This window comes from Acipenser ruthenus, chromosome 4 (assembly GCF_902713425.1).
Source record: "Acipenser ruthenus chromosome 4, fAciRut3.2 maternal haplotype, whole genome shotgun sequence".
In the NCBI taxonomy this organism is placed as follows: domain Eukaryota; kingdom Metazoa; phylum Chordata; class Actinopteri; order Acipenseriformes; family Acipenseridae; genus Acipenser; species Acipenser ruthenus.
Window position 1 is genome coordinate 87,062,448 of NC_081192.1, and position 23,757 is coordinate 87,086,204.

The 23,757-nt window shown below is 40.9% G+C and overlaps 1 protein-coding gene across 1 annotated transcript in view; it reads left to right on the plus strand.

The window, feature by feature from the left end:
• The window catches only part of ppp1r16a (protein phosphatase 1, regulatory subunit 16A), a 32,435-nt gene extending 16,159 nt beyond the window's left edge, over positions 1–16,276 (plus strand). Inside the window, exons 3-11 of the mRNA XM_033998307.3 lie at positions 4,527–4,597; positions 4,965–5,110; positions 6,158–6,261; positions 6,569–6,693; positions 9,195–9,320; positions 10,482–10,557; positions 11,293–11,422; positions 11,906–12,065; positions 13,705–16,276. Of these exons, the coding sequence (XP_033854198.1) occupies positions 4,527–4,597; positions 4,965–5,110; positions 6,158–6,261; positions 6,569–6,693; positions 9,195–9,320; positions 10,482–10,557; positions 11,293–11,422; positions 11,906–12,065; positions 13,705–14,130 (1,364 nt within the window). The 3' untranslated portion in view covers positions 14,131–16,276. The remainder of the gene's footprint in view (positions 1–4,526; positions 4,598–4,964; positions 5,111–6,157; positions 6,262–6,568; positions 6,694–9,194; positions 9,321–10,481; positions 10,558–11,292; positions 11,423–11,905; positions 12,066–13,704) is intronic.
• The last annotated feature ends 7,481 nt before the right edge of the window (positions 16,277–23,757 follow it).

Below are 23,757 nucleotides of genomic sequence, written 5' to 3' on the forward strand. Positions count from 1 at the left end.
GTAAAGCTTCCAAGTTTATAACTATGGTAAAGTTCAGAAGCAGTATATAGCCGACTGGCCTTGAGTCACTTTTGGGTTGTCTATGATTTGTGTAGCAGATCCGTTTCCACAAGGTCGTATTATTATGTCTTCCTTGTCAGTGTTTATCCTGAAACAATCCGTAATCTGTATTTGTCACCTTTTTAGAGACACGAAAATGAATTTATGAATTGATTATTGATAGCCGTGACTTATTTTGCTAGCCTGATTTAAACAGTTATTAATGGGTCAACCGCCCCTGGTGCACTATTTGGAACCTAGCTAGCTAATCTGTATCACGTGCTTTCCTTGCACATTGTCAGACTAAATCTTTGGATTTGATTTGTGATGACAGTCCTTAAGCCCTCTACACTTGTATGAATAAGTACGACAAGACCATAACATAACTAATCTGTGTGTCATGGTGCTTTCATCTGAGTTCAGGAGCTGCTCTTCAGTTCTCGTTGCCTGCCGTAGAAATATGTGACAGAGGCTAGATGAGTTCAGGAGCTGCTCTTCAGTTCTCGTTGCCTGCCGTAGAAATATGTGACAGAGGCTAGATGAGTTCAGGAGCTGCTCTTCAGTTCTCGTTGCCTGCCGTAGAGATATGTGACAGAGGCTAGATCAGCCAAAGTGTCTATAGAAGAGCGAGCCAGCGCCATCTAGTGATCTGCCACTTTGGATCAAGTCTTTTTCTGGCAACACACGAGCTATGCACTACATGGTACAGCACATCTAACACTCAGATACTTCGGCTGATCAAGCCTGCATTACATATGTCTATGGCTGAAGAGCAGCTCCTGAACTAACTAGTTAAAGCACCTTAACACAGACTTATGAAAAACAAAATTAAAGACAAGGTTTAAGTAACTGCAGTAAGAAGCAATCAGAATGGCAACAAATATCATGTAATTTGAAGCTGCTTGCTCTTGAGTTGGAACTTTGTGGATCTGCTGTGCTGTGCTGTGCGTATGTTTTGAATATGTATTCAGTAAGCTGGAAAACAAAACCCAGCTCAAAGCTGCTGCTACAGCGATTTGTGTTTTTCTTCCAGAGTAAGGCTTGCTAGGCGGCTTAGCCCAGTTTTTATTACAAATGATTTGCTTGTCAAATGATTGATTCTTTTTTAATGAGGGTTGGCTATCTTACATGAAATAGCCTGGGGATAGAGCAGCTCACTGTAAAAGCTGAAGGTGTAGAACTAGTCAGACAACCTGCCTTTCTCACTCTCAGGAAGTAATATTCTAATTTACATTGTAGTAGTTTATTATTATTATTAGTATTATTAGTATTATTAGTATTATTAGTATTATTTTAATATTTGGCAATACATTTTGCAAGCCATTAGAAGCTATCCCAGGCAGCATATAATATGAATATACTAGTTTCTTGAAAGGGATTTCCATGAAAATTATGTTTTGTAGATCTCCTCTTAAAACAAAGACTTCTAGTTGCAACGCCTGTCATTGAACTTTATTACGTTTTTCTAAATTTAGCACTATTGAAGGTTTACGATGTGGTTATGGATAAAGGTCTGTTGAAGTAAGCGTTGAATTAACGTGCATGTTGTTCCGGCTCTCTTAAGTTGAGTGTCTGTCATTTCATTGTTTACACGCCAGCAACCTTTTTACTCCTTCACGTTTCAGCTGCACCTACTTTTTTATCAAAGGTCTTGAAACCTGGCTTTGTTCTGTGCTGTCAGGTACAAATGTACATCTTCCAGTGACTTCTACACAAGCAGCATACAGAATTACACTCCAACACTCTAAAATGCACATTTTAAACAGTGATCCCACAGCAACTATCTTGTTACTCAAGAACCGAGACAAGAAGGATCACATGTAGTTCTGTGCACATAAGCTGAAGTTTTGGGAGATTTTATAAAAGTCTGTAAAGAGAGAAAAAAAAAGGATTTTGCAGAAAATTTACTAAAACTGTAACAGAGGGTAGAAGACTGTTCTTTCCACAAAGAGTGGTGAAGGTATCTAATGGGTTACCTAGCTGTGCTGTTGATGCTGAATCACTGGGATCCTTTTAAGATCTGACCTTTTTAAGATTTTTATTTTTAGATCAATCAGCTACTGGTATGAGCACTGATGGGCAGAATGGCCTCTTCTTGTTCGTAAACGTATTTAGTTTATTTTAGTATTTCTTAAAGTTGAACTAAGCAAGACTGTGGGGACAGAATATATTTAAAGGTAGAACATGTAGGGTACAAAATGCTATAATTACACTTAAAACTTTTAAAGTCTGTTTCAAAGTTATTTTCAAAATGGCTGCTCTAGTGGACTGGGGTTGAGACTTTTGCTCTGACAGTGGTTCTCAATCCTTGTCCTCGAGGACCCCTGTGTCTTCTGGTTTTCATTCCAACTGAGCTCTCAATTACTTAGCTAAACCCTTAATTGAACTAACAAGTAGCTTAATTAGGCCTTTTTAATTGTTCTCAGCTCCTATAAAGTTGCAGATTTCAAGTTACTTATAACATTTTATAGTTGAGCTGAAATCTCCAACTGTTTAAGAGCAGAACACAATTCAATTAAAAGGCCTAATTTAAGCTAATTTTAGTTCAGGTAAGGGTTTAGTTAAGTAGTTGAGAGCACAGTTGGAACAAAAACACAAACAAAAAGAAGACACAGGGGTCCCCCGAGGACCAGGATTGAGAGCCACTGCTCTAAATCACTGCATAAAAACCCCATAAATGCTCTGGCTTTTCTGTTCCTTACCACATCATGGATCGTTATTGCTTTGTTACCTGTCTGACAATGTGGGCAATACTTAAACTGTCAGTACACTAGAGAGGCCATTTTGTAAAGGGCTTTGAAACAGACTTTAAAGTTATAGGTGTAAAAGGATGTCAGGATGTTAACAATAAAAAGAAAAAATAACAGGTATGTTGTTTAAGGTCTGAGCTATTTTGTATTTTAGCATGGCCAGCTCAAATCTGACAGTGTACAATGAAACTTCAACATGCAGGGAACATGGACATTTATTTTGGAACAAACTGGATAATGACTGAAGGAATTATGGCTAATATATATAAAAAACAATTGAAAAAAGTGAAAAAAAAACCATTCAAATTATTCGTTCCTAGGGACCCTGGTAAATACGGAGCTATTCACTGTGGCTTGAATGGCAAGGTGGCAACCAAACTCCAACCGCTCTCGTCTCGTGCATCTGATCCACAAACACGAAAAACAAATATATATATTTATTGGAAAATAGGTCCTTGTGCCTTCGATGTCACCATTTCACTTATTGTGTGAAGATTTTATGTGAAAATGTTTGTTTACTGCACCGAGGTAGGTCTGTTTTACAGTGCAGCAGTAACATTGCAAAACACTCGCATTGATGGCTATCTCCTAACATGGTCCAATACTGGAAATGCACAAGTAGGACCTTGTTTTAAAGCTGTGATTCTTTTCTTTCCAATAGTGTAGGGCTGGGCTGTCTCACAGTGCCTGAGTAAAAAGATTAAGGGTCAGGTCACCGGCAGTATATTTAACATTAGGCAGACCTATAAAGTTCAACAGTTGTAGCAACCTAGGGATGTGTAACACTATATTTTTAGGAACCCCGCTACTTACTCTTGAATACACTTTTTAGAGTTCCTTCAGACAGTTAAAACTACTATTATGCTACTTGGTACATGACGTTGATATATACATAATCAACATAAATTTCTAGTCGTGGCAGTGGGGGGGTGGATGTTACTGAGTGCCCCAGGCAGGCGGTGGCTTTACTGTGTATGTCTCAGAGCCTGCACTGTTCTCCAGAAATGTGCACAGTGTAAATCTTGTGAGGTTGTTTCAGGGGTGTGGTGCAGCAGAATGGTCCGCTTTCCATATTTTAACAGAACACGTTTTCAGAGGTGACGTACTATGCAAAGTCTGAGTTTCGGCCTTCTGAAAAAACAGCACACAGACACACACATGCAATCCTTGCCAGGTGAAGTTTGTGCAGCTTGATGATGCTGCAATGCAAAACCACAAGTTGTCTTGAATGATGTTGAAAGAGAAATATTTTTCATAACCATAGCAGGAAAATTACTTCTGGTTAGTCATTTTGCTGTAAGTTGGTGTTGTCCCTCCCTCACTCCCTTTCTGAGAGGCCCAGTCTGAGTCTCCCTCACTCCCTCACTGAGAGGCCATCTGTGTGTCCCTCACTGAGAGGCCATCTGTGTGTCCCTTACTGAGAATCCCAGTCTGTGTGTCCCTCCCTCACTGAGAGGCCCAGTCTGTGTGTCCCTCACTGAGAATCCCAGTCTCTGTGTCCCTCCCTCACTGAGAGGCCCAGTCTGTGTGTCCCTCACTGAGAGGTCCAGTCTGTGTGTCCCTCCCTCACTGAGAGGTCCAGTCTGTTTGTCCCTCACAAAGAGGTCCAGTCTTTGTGTCCCTTACTCCCTCACTCACTAGAATTGTTTTCATCATAGATCCTTTATTTTGTAAATATAAACTATAATAAATAAAGAATGCAATGCCCTGACTGGTGGCCCTGTTGTGTGATTGCAGTGCGTGAATTCTTGAAGAATGGGGTCAGTCCGGACCTGTACAATGAGGATGGACTCACTGCGCTGCATCAGGTAGGACCCTGTGTGTGCTCTGCTTTAGTGTCTGTATATTGTGGATTTAGTCTCTCTGTCTCCCTCGTTGTGACTGTGCTGTTCTCTCCGTGCAATGCTGTGTATTGTGTGCGAGTCTCTCTCTCTCCCTCGTTGTGACTGTGCTGTTCTCTCCGTGCAATGCTGTGTATTGTGTGTGAGTCTCTCTGTCTCTCTTGTTGTGACTGTGCTGTTCTCTCCGTGCAGTGCTGTGTATTGTGTGTGAGTCTCTCTCTCTCTCCCTCGTTGTGACTGTGCTGTGCTCTCTGGCCCCGCAGTGCTGTGTATTGTGTGTGAGTCTCTCTCTCTCTCCCTCGTTGTGACTGTGCTGTGCTCTCTGGCCCCGCAGTGCTGTATCGATGATTTCGAGGAGGTTGTGCGAGCGCTACTGGAAGCGGGGGCCAATGTGAACGCGTGTGACAGTGAGCTGTGGACACCGTTGCATGCCGCCGCCACCTGTGGACACATGGGCCTGGTGGAGATGCTCATCAAACAGTATGTGGACCCGGGCTCTGCACTGCCACTGTGTGGACAGTACAGAGAGGTGCATCTTGTCTGTGTCAGACCTCAGGGGCATGGCTAAGAAGTGCATACCTGTCAACTTTTGAAAATACAAAATCGGCGTGGTGGGGGGTGCATGCAATCTGTGAAACCTTTTTTACTGTTTCCCCTGTAGAGTGGGGGGGTGCAGGTGCAGGTGTGTGATTAAGTATGTAAACTTGCCTCGTGCACTAAATGCATGCCTGTCGCAGGGCTTCGCTGGATCCTAAACCCTGCTAGGTACAGACAGTAGAGTTTTGAGCAAAATACTGGAGAAAATCTGTCCCGGGAGAAAGTTCCAAAATATGAGATACTCCCAGTGAATATGGGAGAGTTAGTTGACAGGTCTGGAAGTGGGGTATAAAGTGATTGTAGCTAACAAAATAATTTCTTAAATCTTACCTGTTTTTCACCTCCATTGGCTATGTAGGTCTCACATTTGCAGTTTTTTTTTCTAGTAAAACATGTATTTTCCTTTTAAAACATGTTATCTGGGTGAAATGACCGGGAAGTATGAGAAGTGTAAGATATCCTGGAAGGCAAGGCAAAATCTAAGAACTTTCTTTAACCTATGTAGTACCATATTTCATGTTTTAAAATGAATATGCCTGCATTGCAATATCATATGTTTCTTTCTAGCCCATTTCTAACCTATGTGTGATTTGTGTGTGTGTGTGTATGTGTGTAATATATATATATATATATATATATATATATATATATATATATATATATATATATATATATATATACACACACAGTGCCTATAGAAAGCCTTTGGCAGCAATTACAGCTGTGAAGTTGGGATAGGTCTCTACCAACTTTGCACATCTAGATTTGGCAATATTTGACCATTCTTCTTTACAAAACTGCTCAAGCTCTGTCAAGTTCCTTGGGGAGCGTTGATGGACAGCAATCTTCAAGTCATGCCACAAATTTTAGATTGGATTTAGGTCAGGGCTCTGACTGTGTGTGTGTGTCTCACTTTTCTTTCCCCGACAGTGGTGCGAACATGCTGGCAGTGAACGCAGATGGGAACATGCCTTACGACCTGTGTGAAGATGAGGTCACCCTAGACTACATTGAAACAGCCATGGCTAACCAGGGTCAGTGTGCTCTCTTCCACTCTAACCACACTGCCCCCCTCCCCTTCCCTCAATGCTAACCACATTGCCCCGCTTCCCATCTCTCAGCTCTGACCACTCTGCCCCCCTCCCCTCCCCATCCCTCAGCTATCACTCTATCACAGCTAGCACTCTGCCCCCCCTCCCAGACCCTCGCTCTAGACCACTCTGCCTTCTAGCATACTCTGCAATGATCCAGCAGCCGTCCATGACAGAGTGCTGGCAGCCCTGTAATTTCTTAGCTGTTGTATTGACTCTCCCTCCCTCCCATTCTCCGCTCTCTGCTCAGGTATCACACAGGAGAGGATAGACGAGTGCCGGTCCTCCAAGGAAAGGCAGATGGTAGCTGACATCAGGGCTCTGATCCAGGCTGGGTGTGACCTCAACGCGCAGGATGAGAACGGAACGTCACTGGTGAGATCGCTGCTCCACTTCTCACAAACTCTCTTTATGTTTTTATTCTGCAGGAGTACCTGCTGATCTGTGTGTTTGAGAGGTGATTCCCTTCCCTGTAATTTGAACATTTCATCCAGGCAGAATACATACAACATTTTAAATCATTATCTCGCCCAGGTGTCGTTCAGGGTATTTGGTATCCAAATTCTTGTTTTGTTTCTGTCTTTTTAATTACGTCCTTAAAACTATTCAAATACTTGATTGTTCAGGAAGGTTCATAGCCACATGTTCTCTTCTAAAGACCATAAAACAAATGCTAATTCGTTCCCCACAAGTGCAGTTTACACCTGTGCAAGCGTCCCTACTGACAATTTCTATTGCTGCTGCTAACGAGGTGCAATTTTGTATTATTATTATTATTATTATTATTATTATTATTATTATTATTATTATTATTATTATTATTATCATTATTATTATTATTACATTTTTTATAACAGGGAAGCTGACATGGAGGTTGAAGGTGAGACGAATAATCAAACTAGGCTCACTCTCTTACTTGTAATCTCATCTTGATGATGCAGAGAGCCCTTGTGGTGAACTAACCAGCAGCATCTTGTAATGACCTTTAGTGGAGAACATTTTCCTATGAACCATGTTGAGCTGTTGATCAAGGATGTCATGAAAACAAACACAACAAGAATTGGAAAACAAATACCACGAATGATCGGTGGATGAGAGTATTATTTTATTTTCAAAACCCTTTTATTCTACCTTTTAATACAGCACTCCCTTGTAAGTTCCTGCTGCTGGAGCAGTCTTGTGTTACATACGCTAATGCTGTAGCTTCTCTCTTTGTGGTTTCTCTGTAACTGATCCGGTTAATCCTCCCAGTGCAGTATGTCTGTATAATTGCTGTTTAATTGGTCGGTTTGCTCTGAATTGTCAAGACGTGGTGCTTGACAAGAAGATGTTGTAAGCATGTGATTTACTATTGAGCAGGGTATTCTGAAAACATGGTGCAGCATTCTCCCTGTGAAGCAGGTGCTCGGGCTGCTCTGCACAAGCTAGTTGTACTGTTTAATCTTGTTCTGAACTGTGGATTTCCAACACACCCTTGTGCAATACACAACCAGCCTGAAAACTGTCTGAATATGGCTAAAACTTCAGTGGCTGTGATTTCTGAGAAAAGTGATCAAGCATCAAAAAAGCTGTCCTGTTTTTTCACTGTAGTTGAAGTCCATGACCCATTATGTCATGTACAGGGTCCCTTGGGCTTATGGCAGCAAGGCTTTTGTGACGTGATTCAGTTAGAAATGTTGCTAATAAAGGCACTTAGCACTCAATATCCATGCCCATAGTAATATCCTGTGCAGTGCAGTTTGTTTTCACATATGCTGGGGCTCACAGAGAAGATTAGTTCAGAGATTGAAGATCCTACCAAAGTTTTGTCCCAGATCTGGAGTATAGTGTATTGTGGGGTATGAGGATGTAGTGTAGGGTATGAAGGGGTAGAGTGAGTGGTGTAGTGTGTGATGGTGTGGTGTAGGATATGAGGGTGTGGCATAGTGTAGGGTATGAGGGTGGGGTGTAGTGAAGTGCAGGGTATGATTATGTGGTGTATTGTGGGGTGTGATGCTGCAGTGTAGTGTAGGGTGTGTGTGTGTGTGTGTGTGTGTAAAGCAGCTGATTTTAACCCCTGGGTCTGGGTGCTGAATGAAAGTGTTTGTGTTGGTTCTCTCTTCCTTGTCCTGAAGCAGAGAGTCTGAGGGGCCATGTCATTAATAATAGAGGGAGCAGATTGTTTAGAGGGCCCTTGTCATGTTTCAGCTGACCTTCCCCTGAACCATACAGCACACTCTCCCTGCACAGCTGGTGATGATCCAGCCCCGAGCAGAGCCAACAAGAACACAGGATTGTGCCTGACACTTCCTATAGTCCTTCGTTTTCTGCATTCACTGAATTTGTATTTCTTTGTTGCTAATTTTTATACTTCTAATCCCAGGGTTTATCGGAATGAAGATTTAAAGGAACTGAATTTATTTAGAGCAGAGTAGAATTAGGGAAGGCTTGACTAAACCAGTAGTTTAAGTGCAGCACAATAACCAGGACCAGAGGACACAGTTGGAAATGAAGTGGAAATTAATTTAGAACAGAGGGTAGGAGACACTTCTTCACACAGACAGTAGTGAGGGTATGGAATGGGTTACCTAGCCATGTTGTTAATACTGAATCATTGGGATCCTTTTAGACCCGACTTGACTAAGTTGACGGAGATCAATCGGCTATTAGAAACCAGACGAGAATTAATGGGTTGAATGGCCTCCACATCACCCAGTGTTATAAGTATGTGAATGTAAAACAAATTGAAGACATTGAGAAAGACTTGTACTTGAATGTATTAAGTTTCTTGTTGTATTTGGGAATGTAGCACTATTGAGTGTTCAAGTGGTTTTGGGTGTTACTGCTTTGTAAGGGCAGTGTTTGAGCTGACGCCTGTGTTGTCCTTGTCTCCTCAGCTGCACATTGCCGCGGCTAACGGTTACCAGAGTACAGCTGAGCTGCTGCTGGAGCACAAGGCGAGAGTGGAGGTGCGAGACAGTGACGGCTGGAGCCCGCTCCACGCTGCCTCCTGCTGGGGACAGGTCAGTACTGCACACCACAACATTCGGGAGCTCTTTTAATTTACACACAAAAATGTAGCATCCAAATAACAAATGGGTGGTATAGACATAGAACTGGCCAACCAAGAGAAAGGCCTTGGTGTTGTAATAGACTCATTGCCGTCAGCAACCAGTGCGGGGAAGCAATCGAAAAGGCAAAGTGAATGCTTGGGTATATAGCCAGAAATGTAGAGCATAAACTAAAGGAGGTTAGATGTGAGGTTTGTATAACGCACTGGTGAGACTGCACTTAGAAAATATTATTCAGTTCTGGTCACCACTTTACCAAAATGACACTGTGGCCTTGTATGCTGTGTTGTTGATGGTGAATTACCGGGATCCTTTAAAAATCAACGTACTGAGATCAATCATCTACTAGGAACCGGATGAGCACTGATGGTCCAAATAGCCTCCTCTCATTTGTAAACTTTCCTATGTTCTGATGAAGAGATATTGGTCTTGCTAGAAGGATATCTTCCATACTGAAAGGGGTAGGCATAGAGGGTGGTCTCAATGATGAGAGCTGTCACTGTGTTAGAAGGTTAAACACGTCTGCTTTTAGCGTGGATCTAAATTCCTGCGAGGACCTGTAATCCTTAATTCCACTCTAAAGTATACAGTTACCTCAGCTTCTACACACTACAGATCTAGCTGGTAGGAGCACATGTAGACAGATTTGGATCATCAGTTCATCTGTAGACGAGGCTGTTTTAATTAATTTCACAAGGCTATGTTGATAAGCATATACACCTAAGAACAATGTGCTGTGCTTTGTAACAGGCTTGCATTCTGCTTTGCATTTTCATTTTAGATAGATCTGTAGAGGAGTTTTCCAAATCCTGATTCTAAAAGATTTCTGGTTCATTAAAACCTATATTATAAGTTAATATCTTGTGTGTAGGCTGTCTCACTGTACAAGAGCTGTCACTTTAAAAGATACCAATGATGCTGTATCAAGAACATGGCTAGGTAACCAATTCCACACCTTCACCACTCTCTGTGTAAAGAAGTGGTCTCCTTCCCTCTGTCCCAAGTCTGTCTCCACTTAATTTCCAACTGTGCAACATCCTCTAGTGCAATGAACACATACAAAGTTTTACTGTTTTGTACAATAGATGACCTTATAATTGTCTTCCATTTCAGATCCAGATTGTGGAGCTGCTGGTTGCTAACGGAGCCAACTTGAATGCAAAATCTGTCTTGGAAGAGACCCCACTAGGTAAACTACATCCTCTGCTTTCCCTTCCATAGCCTGGCCAGTCTCTGTCCTACTTGCTAATCTAGCAAAATGAAATAACCACCAGCCCTAAAGAACCCTGTTTCAGTGGCAGTAACTTAGCAGATGCTTATTTGCAAGACTTGAAAGTAGTGCTGCATGAACCGAATATTGGAACTGAGTTCTCCAAAGACAGTCAGCTGAGGGGCATTTGTCATTGGGCTAATTTACCATTCCAAGTGAAACAAGTGAAGAGACAGCTGCGTGAGTTTGTGTGGATTGCTGCTTTTCTTAGACTCTGTGGAGAACAGCAATCCACACAAACCCCCACAGCTGTTACTTCATTTGTTTCACTTGCAATGACAAATTAGCCCAATTAACACCAATGACCCTCGCCAGTGGAGAGCTTGATTTGAATAATCTGTTCCTCACTGCTTATAAAAATATTGGCAGGTGGGGGGGAGGCTTTTTGATAACATTACAATGTGAGCGTGAGCCACCTAGAATGAAGAAATAAATGAACACTTGTTCATTGTGTTAAATATTTATAATTTTTCATAAGCCTTTAACCATCGTCAGATATGCATGGCAGTTGTAGTATTTCTATAGTTGGATAGATGTGTGCAGCCCATCATAATACAAGTAACAGCACTGCAATGGAGTAATGGAACTCCCCTGTTCAAACATTGATGCAGGAGTTCCATTATCACCTGGTAATACAGCACTGTGTGTTTTCAGATGTTTGCTCGGATGAGGAGGTGCGAGCCAGGCTGCTGGATCTGAAGCATAAGCATGATGCCATCATGAAGTCCCAAGACAGACACAAGAGTGCCCTGCAGAGGAGGGCCTCCAGTGCGGGGAGCAGAGGGTGAGTGAGAGGGCTGAGCTGGAGAGCATGTGAGTGCAGGCTGAGTGCTGGGGGTGAGGGAGTGCAGACTGAGAGATTTGTGACTGACTGTTTCATTGCACCCACCATTATGGAGCTGTATAAAATTGTTCAGATCAATCCAACAAGGATGAGTTAGTTAGCCTCACAAGCTATGATAGAAGCAAGAGCCAGGGTGAGAGTGCTCATCCTCCATCTTGTTAATTCACTAACAGCCAGAAGTTTCCTCCAGTAAATAGTGAAAGCTGGTAAAGCATAGGTAATCATTATAAAACAGAGGTACAGTAAAGCATATTAAAACCTATGGTAAATGCATAGTATAACCATGGGAAAAGCATAGAAAAATGACCACGCACAATTACTATACAAATTCATGTCACAAACTTTCAGGAGTGGTGGACAGTGTACTTGGTTCAAATGCGAGTCCTTTAATGTGGGTGTGGTGTGTTCTGGTGTCCCGTTCAGGAAGGTGGTTCGCCGCGTCAGTGTGAACGAACGTTCAAATCTGTACCGCCGTGAGCATGAGAAGGAAGCCATCGTGTGGCAGGAGCGTGGCCGACAGCCGGAACCGCAGGACGATGATGAGGACAGACAGACGGACGCAGAGCTCCAGCAGCACTCCTCAGTAAGACTAATCGTCAACCATTACACTATGTAACACAATTTTTGTTCCTGGGTAGTAAGTGTTATTTCCTAATTGCTTATGCCTCAAAAGTATAGAAAATGGCTATTATTCCCCACAAACTTTGCTTTTGTGACCAGGACAGTGATATTTTGAAATTTACCTATTTCCAGTGAGAAAACGGGCGAATTTGTGTCTTTTTGAAAGTGATTTACAGTATAATCGTAAATCTCGAAAAACTACTCACTTCTAAATCTTTTGTAGTCATTTTTGTATTACTTTAGTATAAATACATGTTAATTTGGATTCATATGTTGTTTTTTTCTGACTTTATGTGAACAAAAAGACACAAATTAGCCCGTTTTCTCATTGGAAATAGGTAAATTTCAAAATATCACTGTCCTGGTCACAAAAGCAAAGTTTGTGGGGAATAATAGCCATTTTCTATACTTTTGAGGCATAAGCAAATAGGAAATAACACTTACTACCCAGGAACCAAAAAAATTTGTTACACGGTGTTATTATTATTATTATTATTATTATTATTATTATTATTATTATTATTATTTTTATTTATTTCTTAGCAGACGCCCTTATCCAGGGCGACTTACAATTGTTACAAGATATCACATTATTTTTACATACAATTACTTTATTTTCTTTACACATTAATTTTACATACAATTACCCATTTATACAGTTGGGTTTTTACTGGAGCAATCTAGGTAAAGTACCTTGCTCAAGGGTACAGCAGCAGTGTCCCCACCGGGGATTGAACCCACGACCCTCCGGTCAAGAGTCCAGAGCACTAACCGCTACTCCACACTGCAGGGAGACAGGGAGGCAAGCATGCAGGGAAGTAGGGAGGCAGGCAAGCAGCACTCTTCAGTAAGACTACCTCTTAACCATTCCGACAGACTGACAGGCAGGCATCCGGGGAGGCAGTCAGATGGATACAGAGCTGAAGCAGCATGATTGCCACTCACAGCCATGCACTGAGACAGACAGGGAGATGGGGAGGCAAACAGACACAATAAGATTGCAACTCTCAACAGGGAGGCCGGGAGGGAGGGAGGGAGGGAAGCATGAAAGCAGGCAGGCAGACAGGGAGGAAGATAGGGAGGCAGGCAGACAGAGAACGCAAGCTGCACTCCTCAGTAAAACTGTGGCTCAAGACTGCAACTGTAGACAGGCAAGAAGGCAATGATACAGTAATACACTTCATACAGTATCATTTTAAACTCTTGTTAGAAATTCTGTCATCTCAAATTGTTAGGGAAATAGGAATGCGTATTCTAATTCCTGGGTGAAGAAAGTGCACACTCAGTATCTGTCAAAAAGCATGGCTGTGGTGGATTTGTTTCATTAATACTTTAAGGACAGGGACTCTTTTACAGAATCTGTGTCCTTCCCTTATTAAAATATGGCAATAGAAAGCAGTATTATGCTGTGGGTTTTGGTGGAATTTTGTGTGGTGTATTGATTTTGCGCGTTTTACAGCTGCAGACACCCGTCCATAAAGACAAAAGTCCTTAAGACGTTTTAGCATTATAATAAATTTGTGTGTCTTCGTTTGCCTGCTTGTTAGTTTGTTCAATTTTCAGCCTGGGTTCGCAATACTGAGACGCTGTTTTTCCTGCAGAGCTCTGGTCCAGACCCTCAAGATGAGCAAGCACAGAGGGAGAGCGATGGAGGGAACAGAGGGCCGAGCGTGGGGAACGGATCTACATCTGCCTTGCCCATGGAGCCGCGAGGGAGCCGGCTGGACCACAGCGCCTCCTACCAGCTGGCCACGGAGGAGCCAGCGGAGGGGAACCTGAGCCGGGAGAAATCCCATCACACCTTGGCAGACCTGAAACGGCAACGCGCCGCCGCCAAGCTGTACAAACACCCCTCTGCCACCGGGGACAACAGTCAGGACTTGCCTCCCCTGGAGCCCCCCCGGGCAAGCACTGAGCCCAGCACAGTCTACTACACCCACTCCAGCACAGACCCCCCCCTGCTCAAACTGAGAGCTCCTGAAGAGGAGCCCCCTCCAGAAAAGCAGCGCTGCTGCTACCTGATGTAACTCCACAGCTCTTCAAGACACTGCTTCACACCAGACCCTCTCTGTACTGTGCTTTCGAGAGAAAGGTATCGCTGTCCTCTCATAGGTCCTTAACCTGCTGGGATGAACACAGGAGAGCTTGCTATTCATATATCAACTATAGAACCCACTTAATACAAGAATGATTTGATGAACTACAATGAGCTTTGTTGTGCTTTTGGTCTTGTATCGCAATACAAATGATACATACCCCTATTACTGTACGATATAGCGTGTAAAGAAAGAATAGCTATTCATCAATACTATTGAATCGTTGCTCCCCTAGTCATTAACCTAGTGAGATGAACACAGGAGAGCTTGCTTAGTGTAAGACTGTTGCTTAGTGTATTTGAGCTGATCCTGGATTGTCTATGCTCAGGTTAGCTCGGGTGAGGTCAGGTGTATCTGTCGGGACTTATAGTAAACCGTGGGGTCTCTCAAACATTAGCAACCCTCATTTTAAAAGACCTGTAGCAGCATTTGTTGGTGGGTTATTGATGCTGCAATTTGACCAGTTATCGACCTCTGAAAGAGTTGATAAAGTTTTATAATGTTATATTGATGCATAATCAAGTTTTCTAAATGCAATGGCTTCTGCCTTCTATTTAGCAGGAATAAGTGATTTGCTACCCTATTTTTATATAATCCTGATCAACACATTTTTTTAGACTGAGGAATCAGATATGTTGGGATCTTTTAAAACCAGCAATTTACAGCTGATTATAATCCAGCAAACCTAAAGCTCTGCACCTAAAACCAGCTACTTTAATTCAGTGAACTTAGTAATAGGATTCAAGAGCCAGGGAACTCGGTGCAGGTATGAGTACAGAATTCAAAGCACTAGTGGTAAAGATGGGACCTGAAAGGCTGCCAATTCAGTATATGACAGGCTGTAGTATAGGGGATCAGAGAGCCAGCATATTCCATTCACTCAATAAAACATACTTACGAATGAGGGAGGCCTTACGAATGAGGGAGGCCATTCAGCCCATCTAAGATTGTCTGGTTCTGAGTAGCTGATTGCTCTTGAAGGACCCAAATGATTCGGCATCAACAATATGGCTAGGTTGTCCCTTTCTATCCACTCAACCCTCTCTGTCTTAAGTGTGAACACTAGCCATCAAGTGACTGCTCAACAATATCCCTAAACTGTATCTAATACCTGTTTTTCTCAGCCTGTGTCACGAATCCTGTCTGTTTGAGTACCACTAGCATTGCCCTTTCAGGTTCCCCACAGTGCGGAGCAGAGCTTTGCCAGCTCAGAATGGGGCCTCTCCAATTCCAGGAGCGTTACTTTGTGTTCCAGAATTGATCTGTTAAGGAGGATGCTTTGTGGGTTAGTGGGCTAGTCATGGCTTCCACATTGACTTATTTATTTGGCTGAATGTGAACAAATTAATAGAATTATAGAATTGTTTTTATCATAAATTATTGGTTGTATCTGAAGATTAATCGGGAGATATTGCCTCGTTTCCATGGATGTGATTTGTGTTTTTTTAAATAGAATAAAATAAAATCTAATAGATAGGGTATAATGTACAGTAGAACTGTTTAACTTCTTGTGAGAGATGACGGTATGAAAAAAAGGGTGTTTTTAAATCAAATTCAGAAACATGGACTCAATGTTTTTAATTTAATTCTAACTTACTGTAACAGTCATTGATTAGATTTGATATGTGTAGCAGTTATTATAATAGTCACTGTACATGCAGTGTGTATATGTGTGTGTGTTATGTATATGGACTGCAGAGGAGTCATATAGTGGAAAGAACTATAGTTACCAACAGCGGAAACTATATTTCTTCCCTCGGGGGCCATAGTTTCCCACTATGAGCCGAGGTCTGCAGTCCATATTTGTTTTATGAATCAGTCAAAAAATCAGTCATGTTTTTGATGTCCATAGTGCATAGTTAAGGTTCTTTTGGCATACAACTGTCCATCTGACTTTCTCACTGCGGCATAGAATTCTCGGAGGAGTCCGTTGAGTTTGTGAACGTCATATTTATTTACATTGTTTAGTTAGATTTGTTTGAGTTTTAGGAAGTCAGAAAACACTGAAAGCTAATTTTTTGTGACGATATTTTGGTCCATAAATTGTGTGTGTGTGTGTGTGTGTGTGTGTGTGTGTGTGTGTGTGTGTGTATACAAGAGTATATACAAGAGGGCTCAGAAAATAACTTTCTTGTACTGTGGGGGGGAAAAAAAACCAAAAAAAAACAGTTCTACAGTATTAACCTGTTATGAGACCAATCAGCCTATATATATGGCTCTTTGAGCTAATATATGTTTATATATGTATGGAAAAGATGTGCAGATTAGGGCTGTACAGATACTTGGAGGTATTCCCTTTTAAAATGTTTTAAGTTGTTAGGTATTAATTGAATGGAATAAACGTGCTAATTACTCCACTGCCCCTCTCTACCTAATTATTGAGTAGCAGTCAATAGCAATCTAACAGTGTGCTTTTAATGTAGAAACTAATACCAATCCTATTGTATCTGATTATTTGTCTTGCCTTTCTTTGAGCTTGTTTTAATATAAAATCATTTTGATTTCACTTTGCTTGTTTCCTTAGAAATGCATCCTCTCTGCATTTAGTTGTGGGATCCTAGTCCTGGACAAGATGTAACCTCTTTTTAAACTTTAAACTGCGGTAACTCTTAATCTAGGTCTAAGGAAAGGTATGTGATGAATCGGTTGCATTTGCTAGTTTTGGTTCAGCTTTTGGCCATGGTGCGGCAGTAAAAATGCAATACCTGTTGACAAAAAACATGGTAAAGGGAATTACTCAGAACAGAGTATCTGCACAGCTCCAAGTGCAGTTTGCTGCTACTTGTTTGCTTATTACTTGTCATTTTTAAGAATAAGCTGACTGTTAGTTCTGGTTCATTAATACATGTTTTTTTCTTAAATAACAACACTCTGTTCGTCCTACTTCATGGTACAGTATGAAGCTGTGTTGTGTTTTGTTGACAAACTTGGAAGAATACATTTCTGCTGAACAGTGTTTATTATCATGGTCAGTGTTAAATACTTAAGTGTCAGGTCCTAGCCTGGTTTGTATGCCTCAAATGGTTTCAGGGTCATCTTTTTAGAATTTTTGGTTTCAGAAGTTGTGGAACTCCCTTGTGAGTAATAACCGTCCAAACATATAAGCCCACTCTACAGGGATGAATAATTAGGCAATGCAAGGAAGCAAAGGTTAAGTAATTTATCTTTTAGATTGAATGAAAAAGTGGGCCAATCAGGTCAGAACGACTGCGCTGAGATAGGACAATATAAAGCAGGTAGTCTTATTATATAAACCAGCAAATTTATTAATAAAATCCAAGAATTCAACTTCTTCAAACCGACCCGTCTCGTAAGTGAGTTAATGAGGGATGTGCATGTGGCCCTTAGGTTATTCCTGGTGGCCTGCCACATTCTGCTTAAAAATAAATCTGTGCCTTCTAAAAATATATATATATATATATATATATATATATATATATATATATATATATATATATATATATCTTATATTGTGTGTGTGTGTGTGTATATGTATATGTATGTATATATATATATATATATATATATATATATATATATACATACACAGTACTATCCAGGACAATCTTTTCCATTGTTAATTGGCATATCTGTAACATAGATGTTCTGTTAAGCCTCGTCAAGGATCTGAAAACTCAGTTAAACCTCGTATCGTAATCTCCCTCATTGTATTCAGTGGAGCTGCATGAACTGATTATTCAAAGCAAGCTCTCCACAGGTGAGGGTCATTGTTGTTAATCAGGCTAATTTACCTTTCCAAGTGAAACAAGTGAAGAAACAGCTGCTTGGATTTGTGTGGACTGCTGTTCTCCACAGAGTCTAAGAAAAGCAGCAATCATAAATGAGCCCGATCAACACCAGTGACCCTCACCTGATTGTCAGCACCTGATTTTCTGTGGAGAGCTCGATCTGAATAATATATTAACCAGTTCCTGCAGCACTCGTGTCCAGTGCCACATTGAGTCCAATCCCTGCTGGTCTGTTTCACTTTGCAGACAATCTGACTATATAAGTAGCAAAGAGTCATCTGAAAAAAAAAAGTTTCTCGAAAAGCTGAATTTAGAATTACAGCATTTTTTGAGCCCCTGAAAAATAAACGTAGAGCAGGAGCAAATGAAGAAAAGGAGCAAGTGTTCTAGTCCCATTGGTATTTCCCAGCACTGTTCAGCCAAAGGGTCATTCCCCTGCAGGACAGTCTATAGTTTCTGGTCAGTAGGATTTACCCAGGCTGAGCTGGGACTGAAACCTAGGATCTCCTGACTCATTCCCTGGGTGTTGTGATCGTAACTTGAGTATTAAAGCAAGGGGTTAAAGGTCAAGGAATAATATGTTCATCCAAGACTGAGACATAGATTTATAATACGCGTGATCCAGAGAATATTGTTTAATCATGTTTCAAGCCAGCTTGTAGCAGTGAGACGTGACAACAGCAACTTCACCAAGAATTCAGAACTCGCACAGCAACGTCCATCTGTAAAAGAAAAATACTTAATTCAATCCATCATAACGAGTAACACCTGCAAAGAGTCAGGTGCTGGTGTGTGGGGGGTTATATAAAGAGCAAGTAGCCTCAAATGCCCTTTTATATTGATTCCACCTTTCCTTTGTCTTTCATTCAGAGTGATTCTGGGCTTCTTCAATACTGAGTTTTTATTTTTCTCTTTACCTGTCTTTTAAACTTGCTTTAAGCTTGACTTCCTTATTCCATTCAAACCATGTGACAGTATTTCAGCTCTGCTGGCCCCACCTACTCCACATGGATATAGAGAGGATGAGTCGTGGAACCAGCCAAGCGGAAAGGCCATTTTGTCACATGATTTGACTGTTCAGTCCTTGGCTGTTAGAATTATTCAGACTGGATCCACACAACCCGGAACCGCTCGGCATAATAGCAAACATTCTAAACTAGCACACGAAAGGTAAAAAATAAATAACATGAAACTTAAACCAGTAGTTCAAATCTTTCAAGACAGTCACTCTAATTGCATAGCCATAGCCAGTCTCTGCATTAGGTATTATCTTTCATATTATAGATAATCCCCCCCACCCCACTCCTGATCCTCTCGATTTTCAAATCTAGCACAGTGCACTGGACAGCGCATGAATGCTATACTACAGCACATGAATGAGTGAAGTTTATTTATATATATATATATATATATATATATATATATATATATATATATATATATATATATATGTATGTATGTATGTATTTTGTAAATCATGTTTGATAGAAATGACTTTATATGTACAAGCTTTTTTTTCTTCTATATCAGTTCTGGGATAGTTGTACCTATTCAACAAGCTTTAAAGATTTTTTTATTTTTTTTTGTTCCGGATGTTTTTTATGAAATCAGTGTGCAGTTCATTTTTGCTTTTCAAAGCGCTGTTTAATCTAATGTTTATAAACACTTTTTTTTTTTTAAACAGCCCTTAAGTCCCGAATCATTTAAATGTGTTATATATATATATATGTGTGAAATCTGAAATTAAAATGTGTTTTTTTCATGATTGCTGACTACTACTGATTTGCATTTTATAGAATTTGTGTGAATTGTTTTATTTGAAAAAGCCCTTGTCTGGAACTGACTTGTATGAACTTGTAATGGTCTTTAGTAAATAGTGATAAGAACCCATGTTGAGTTTCAAGGTAGGGATGAAGAATGCCATGAGTGATACATGGTGTGAGAGAACATGATTTAATTGAATACGCCCTGTCTACTCTGCCACTGCACTCCATGATATGACTATAGGCCAAAGTGTTGGATGAGAAGCCAGCATTGCTTCTGTTGACTGCGGGGCACAGTGTGCTGCTGCTGGGGGAAACCCATGGCACGCCCCTACAAATCCTATTATTGACCTGTAGCCGACAGAAGAAGCTGTGGCATTACTCCATCTGTTTTTACACTGGATTTGTTTGGTATTTTTTTTTTTTTTGGGGGGGGGGGGGGGGGGGGAAGGAATGATTTAGAATAAATCTATTCTGCTCTAACTGTAATCTGTGCTGAGGCGATTGTCTTTCTTTGAATAGTTTGCAGTTTAAACATTAAAATGTTTCCCAAGTGTTAAATGGTTAGAATTGTTCCTAACTGTTTAACCGTTGTCAAAGACATGCATGTCAAACAGAGGATTGCTTATACAGCTGTGTGAGGTGATTTTATTCCATGTGTATTTCCCCATATACACATTAATGTTGTAGTGCTTCATAAATCAGTAACAGCACTCTAATAGAGGCCCCCTCATAATGGCTTTTTTAAACCATTTAAAAAAATGTTTTAGTTGCAATGGTAAGGAAATGAAAGGAACCCTGCTATTCTTTGCTCAGATGAACAGAAGTATATATTGTGGTAGTTGACAGTTGGGTTAACCAAGGGGCAGGGTATACTCCCTTTTTTTAAGTTTTATATATTTTCTCGAACTGAAAACTGCGGATTCATGACGGAAGACAGAACTGTTGATTAGTTAGAAAACTGGTTTTCTCAGTCACCGAATATCGCTTTAAAATCCAACTTGGGATTCAGGACATGATTTTTGTAACAACAAACCAAAAGTACTGGAATTGAAAATGTAGTGCTTCACCTGCATGTGTGACTGCTAGCTTTCAACACTTTGAATTGTAATTCTTCAGATCTATTAAATGAATGTATATATTTTTATATTAGCAGCAGTGTTGCCAACTCTAACTGATACTATAACAAAGTACACACAATAAACTGTCCTTGTACACACACAAACAGGTGCCTGTGTAATGTTATACAAGTACAATTAAATTTAATTAATTTAACTTCCCTTTAAAAAGAGAGGCTGGAGGATGTCCTCATAAGGGGGCTCCTCCTCCTCTTCAGAATTGGACTGACTGCTTCGAGATGAGGATGCCATCGTGCCAATTAGTAAGCACGCTGCGGGGTAGGGTGTACTTGTAGCATTTCTTGCCAGTAGTTTGGAGGCCACATAGAAATAGGATGGGCATTTATATTTAAAACTGAAACAAAAAAAAATCTAAATGGATTTTACTATTTGGTTTTAACCTAACTTAGACATGGGGAAAAAAAAAAAAAAAAAAACGCCTTTAAAAAGTTCTACAAGAGAGCATCCAGATGAGGATGCCATCGTGCCAATTGCAGTAAGCACACTGTGGGGTACGGTGTACTTGTAGCGTTTCTTGCCAGCAGCCTGGAGGCCGCATTGAATATGAAGAACTGAGTGTTTGTTAAGCGCAAACCCCACGAGCAGCAGCACCCCAAAGTGTAGCCCATTAAAACCAATAAAAACCAATACAGAACGCATGGGGGAATGTTTTTGGATGCCCCATTTACCCCCCCAACCCCCCCCCCCCCCCCCCCTTAGACACCTTGCTCACTAAATATCTAGGTATCCCTAGATAGACCATAGTCTCCTCTTAATCGCATCCTGCAAATGTAACACAAATTGAATAAGTACCTAGGGTATTTTAGGGGTTAAATCGTTTTGGGCCACTTATTTCAAAGCTGATTCTCACACAGGGGGAACCCCTCTACCTCACCCATATGTATTTATCCAGGCTCAAAAAGGATTTTGCAAAAATCATACACTAATCCAGGATGTCATCAAGACTGTAACTCAGGAAGAGTTTCTGCGCTCATCTAGTCTGCAGTAACGAGGTGTGAACTCAAAACATATGACTATATCTATATGACCATATGAAAATATATGACGTAAGATCCAGAATTAGATTTAATTATAACACATTTCTAATTGTCATGAACTGAGAAGACATCTGTGTTTACTATTATTATTAGTAGTAGTAGTAGTAGTAGTAGTAGTAGTATGTATGTATGTATGTATGTATGTATGTATGTATGTATTAATTTAGCTGACACCTTTATCTAAGGTGACTTACAATAGAAAATACAATATTCAAAAATATTTTAAAAAGTTATTATTCTAATAGTATTACTATTAGTAGTAGTAGTCGCAGTAGTAATGCTACTGTACCAACTGTCCCGATTTTCCCAGGACAGCCCTCTTTTTAGGTAGCATGTCCTAGTGTCCCACAAGTTTAATCAAAGCTGATTAGGTATTTTATATGGGAGATCAGATATATGGAATAAAATGCAAAACAACAACTAGAGCTCGCAGTGGCTCTTCTAGACACGCTCTGCGCATCAAATATTATTAAACAGAGGTGAGGAAAAGTTTTAATTGAAAGAAAACTTAAAACTCTTTGACTTGCAACAGCGTTCACTCTGACGTGTAACAGCAAACGGTGTTTTCAGTTCAACCCACTGCTGGAGGATTCTCCTTACCGCTGGCTCAACAGAAATCCACCTGGTGGAGCATGCTCGCAATATCTTCTGTGGCTCTGCCCCGTCGTTTACTGCAGCGAATACCACCTTGTATGTTATTTGCCTTCCAGTACTGTGGGAGAACCAATTGTGTCCTTAACTGTAAAAAAAATCTAAAAACTTAGGAAGCGACTGTTCACAAGCACGGGAGACTGCCAGTACTAAACTGTGACATACACACCGCACCAGACCTAGGTGGGGAATTTCAGATTTCAGCTTTGCATACACACCATTATTTATCCCTGTCATTACTTAGGCATTGTCTGTCCCGACTCTAGTAAGCTTTTTCACATTCAATGTGCTTTGCTGTATTTGCGTGTTTAGTCAGGTGTGACTTTTTTTGCATTTAAAGAGGTTTTACAAAGCTTGCGATAAGCTTTGCTTGTAGTGCCAGGAACACACTTAAGCCAGTTTTTAAAAGCATCCTCCTTTAACCAGGCTTGCCATTTTTTTTAAAAAAGACAACCGTTTTGCGGGACACTAAACCGCACGGCTCGAAAAATTACCCACAGCCGTCTCCCGCCAGCGTCGACGCGAGGTAGCTGATGTCAATCACAAAGATCGTCACCTCTGAATGGTGGAGCTGTGTGGAAAGGCGGGCAGGCAAAAGCGCACCAGAAGTTTGGCAGCAAAGGTGCTGCCAAAACGTCAGTCTAGCTTATAGGAGCAACAGGGGGAGCTCGCGTTGGGACAATATAGGCAAATCGTAGTATGGAGGGCAGACTCCATACTACGTTATTTACAAGTGTATTTTCTATTTAGAGTAGAAAGTCGCTAGAATGTCACTAGATTTTATTAAGAGTAGCTAAATTAAAGACATGTCGCATTCATATGTATAAAATCTCCATTGTGATAAATTCGCCAAAATGGCAACGCTGATTAGCAGTGGTATTCAGCAATGGCATTTTGAATTAACAGAAGTTGGATTATAAATGTTTAAAGTGGATAAACAACAATATAGACTGTCCTAGTACACTAGGGTAAATAAACAAGCTAGATGACGACTCGATACTGCAGCTCTCTATATGGTGGTCTCCCGGCACGCACCATAAACCGACTGCAGCTAGTTCAGAATGCCGCTGCCAGGATCCTTACCAGATGTAAAAAATGTGATCACATCACCCCCGTCTTACCCAGCTGCACTGGCTACCTGTAAAGTTCAGGATTACTTTCAAAACTCTGCTGCTCACCTACAATGACCTTCATGACACAGGTCCCGAGTACCTCCTCA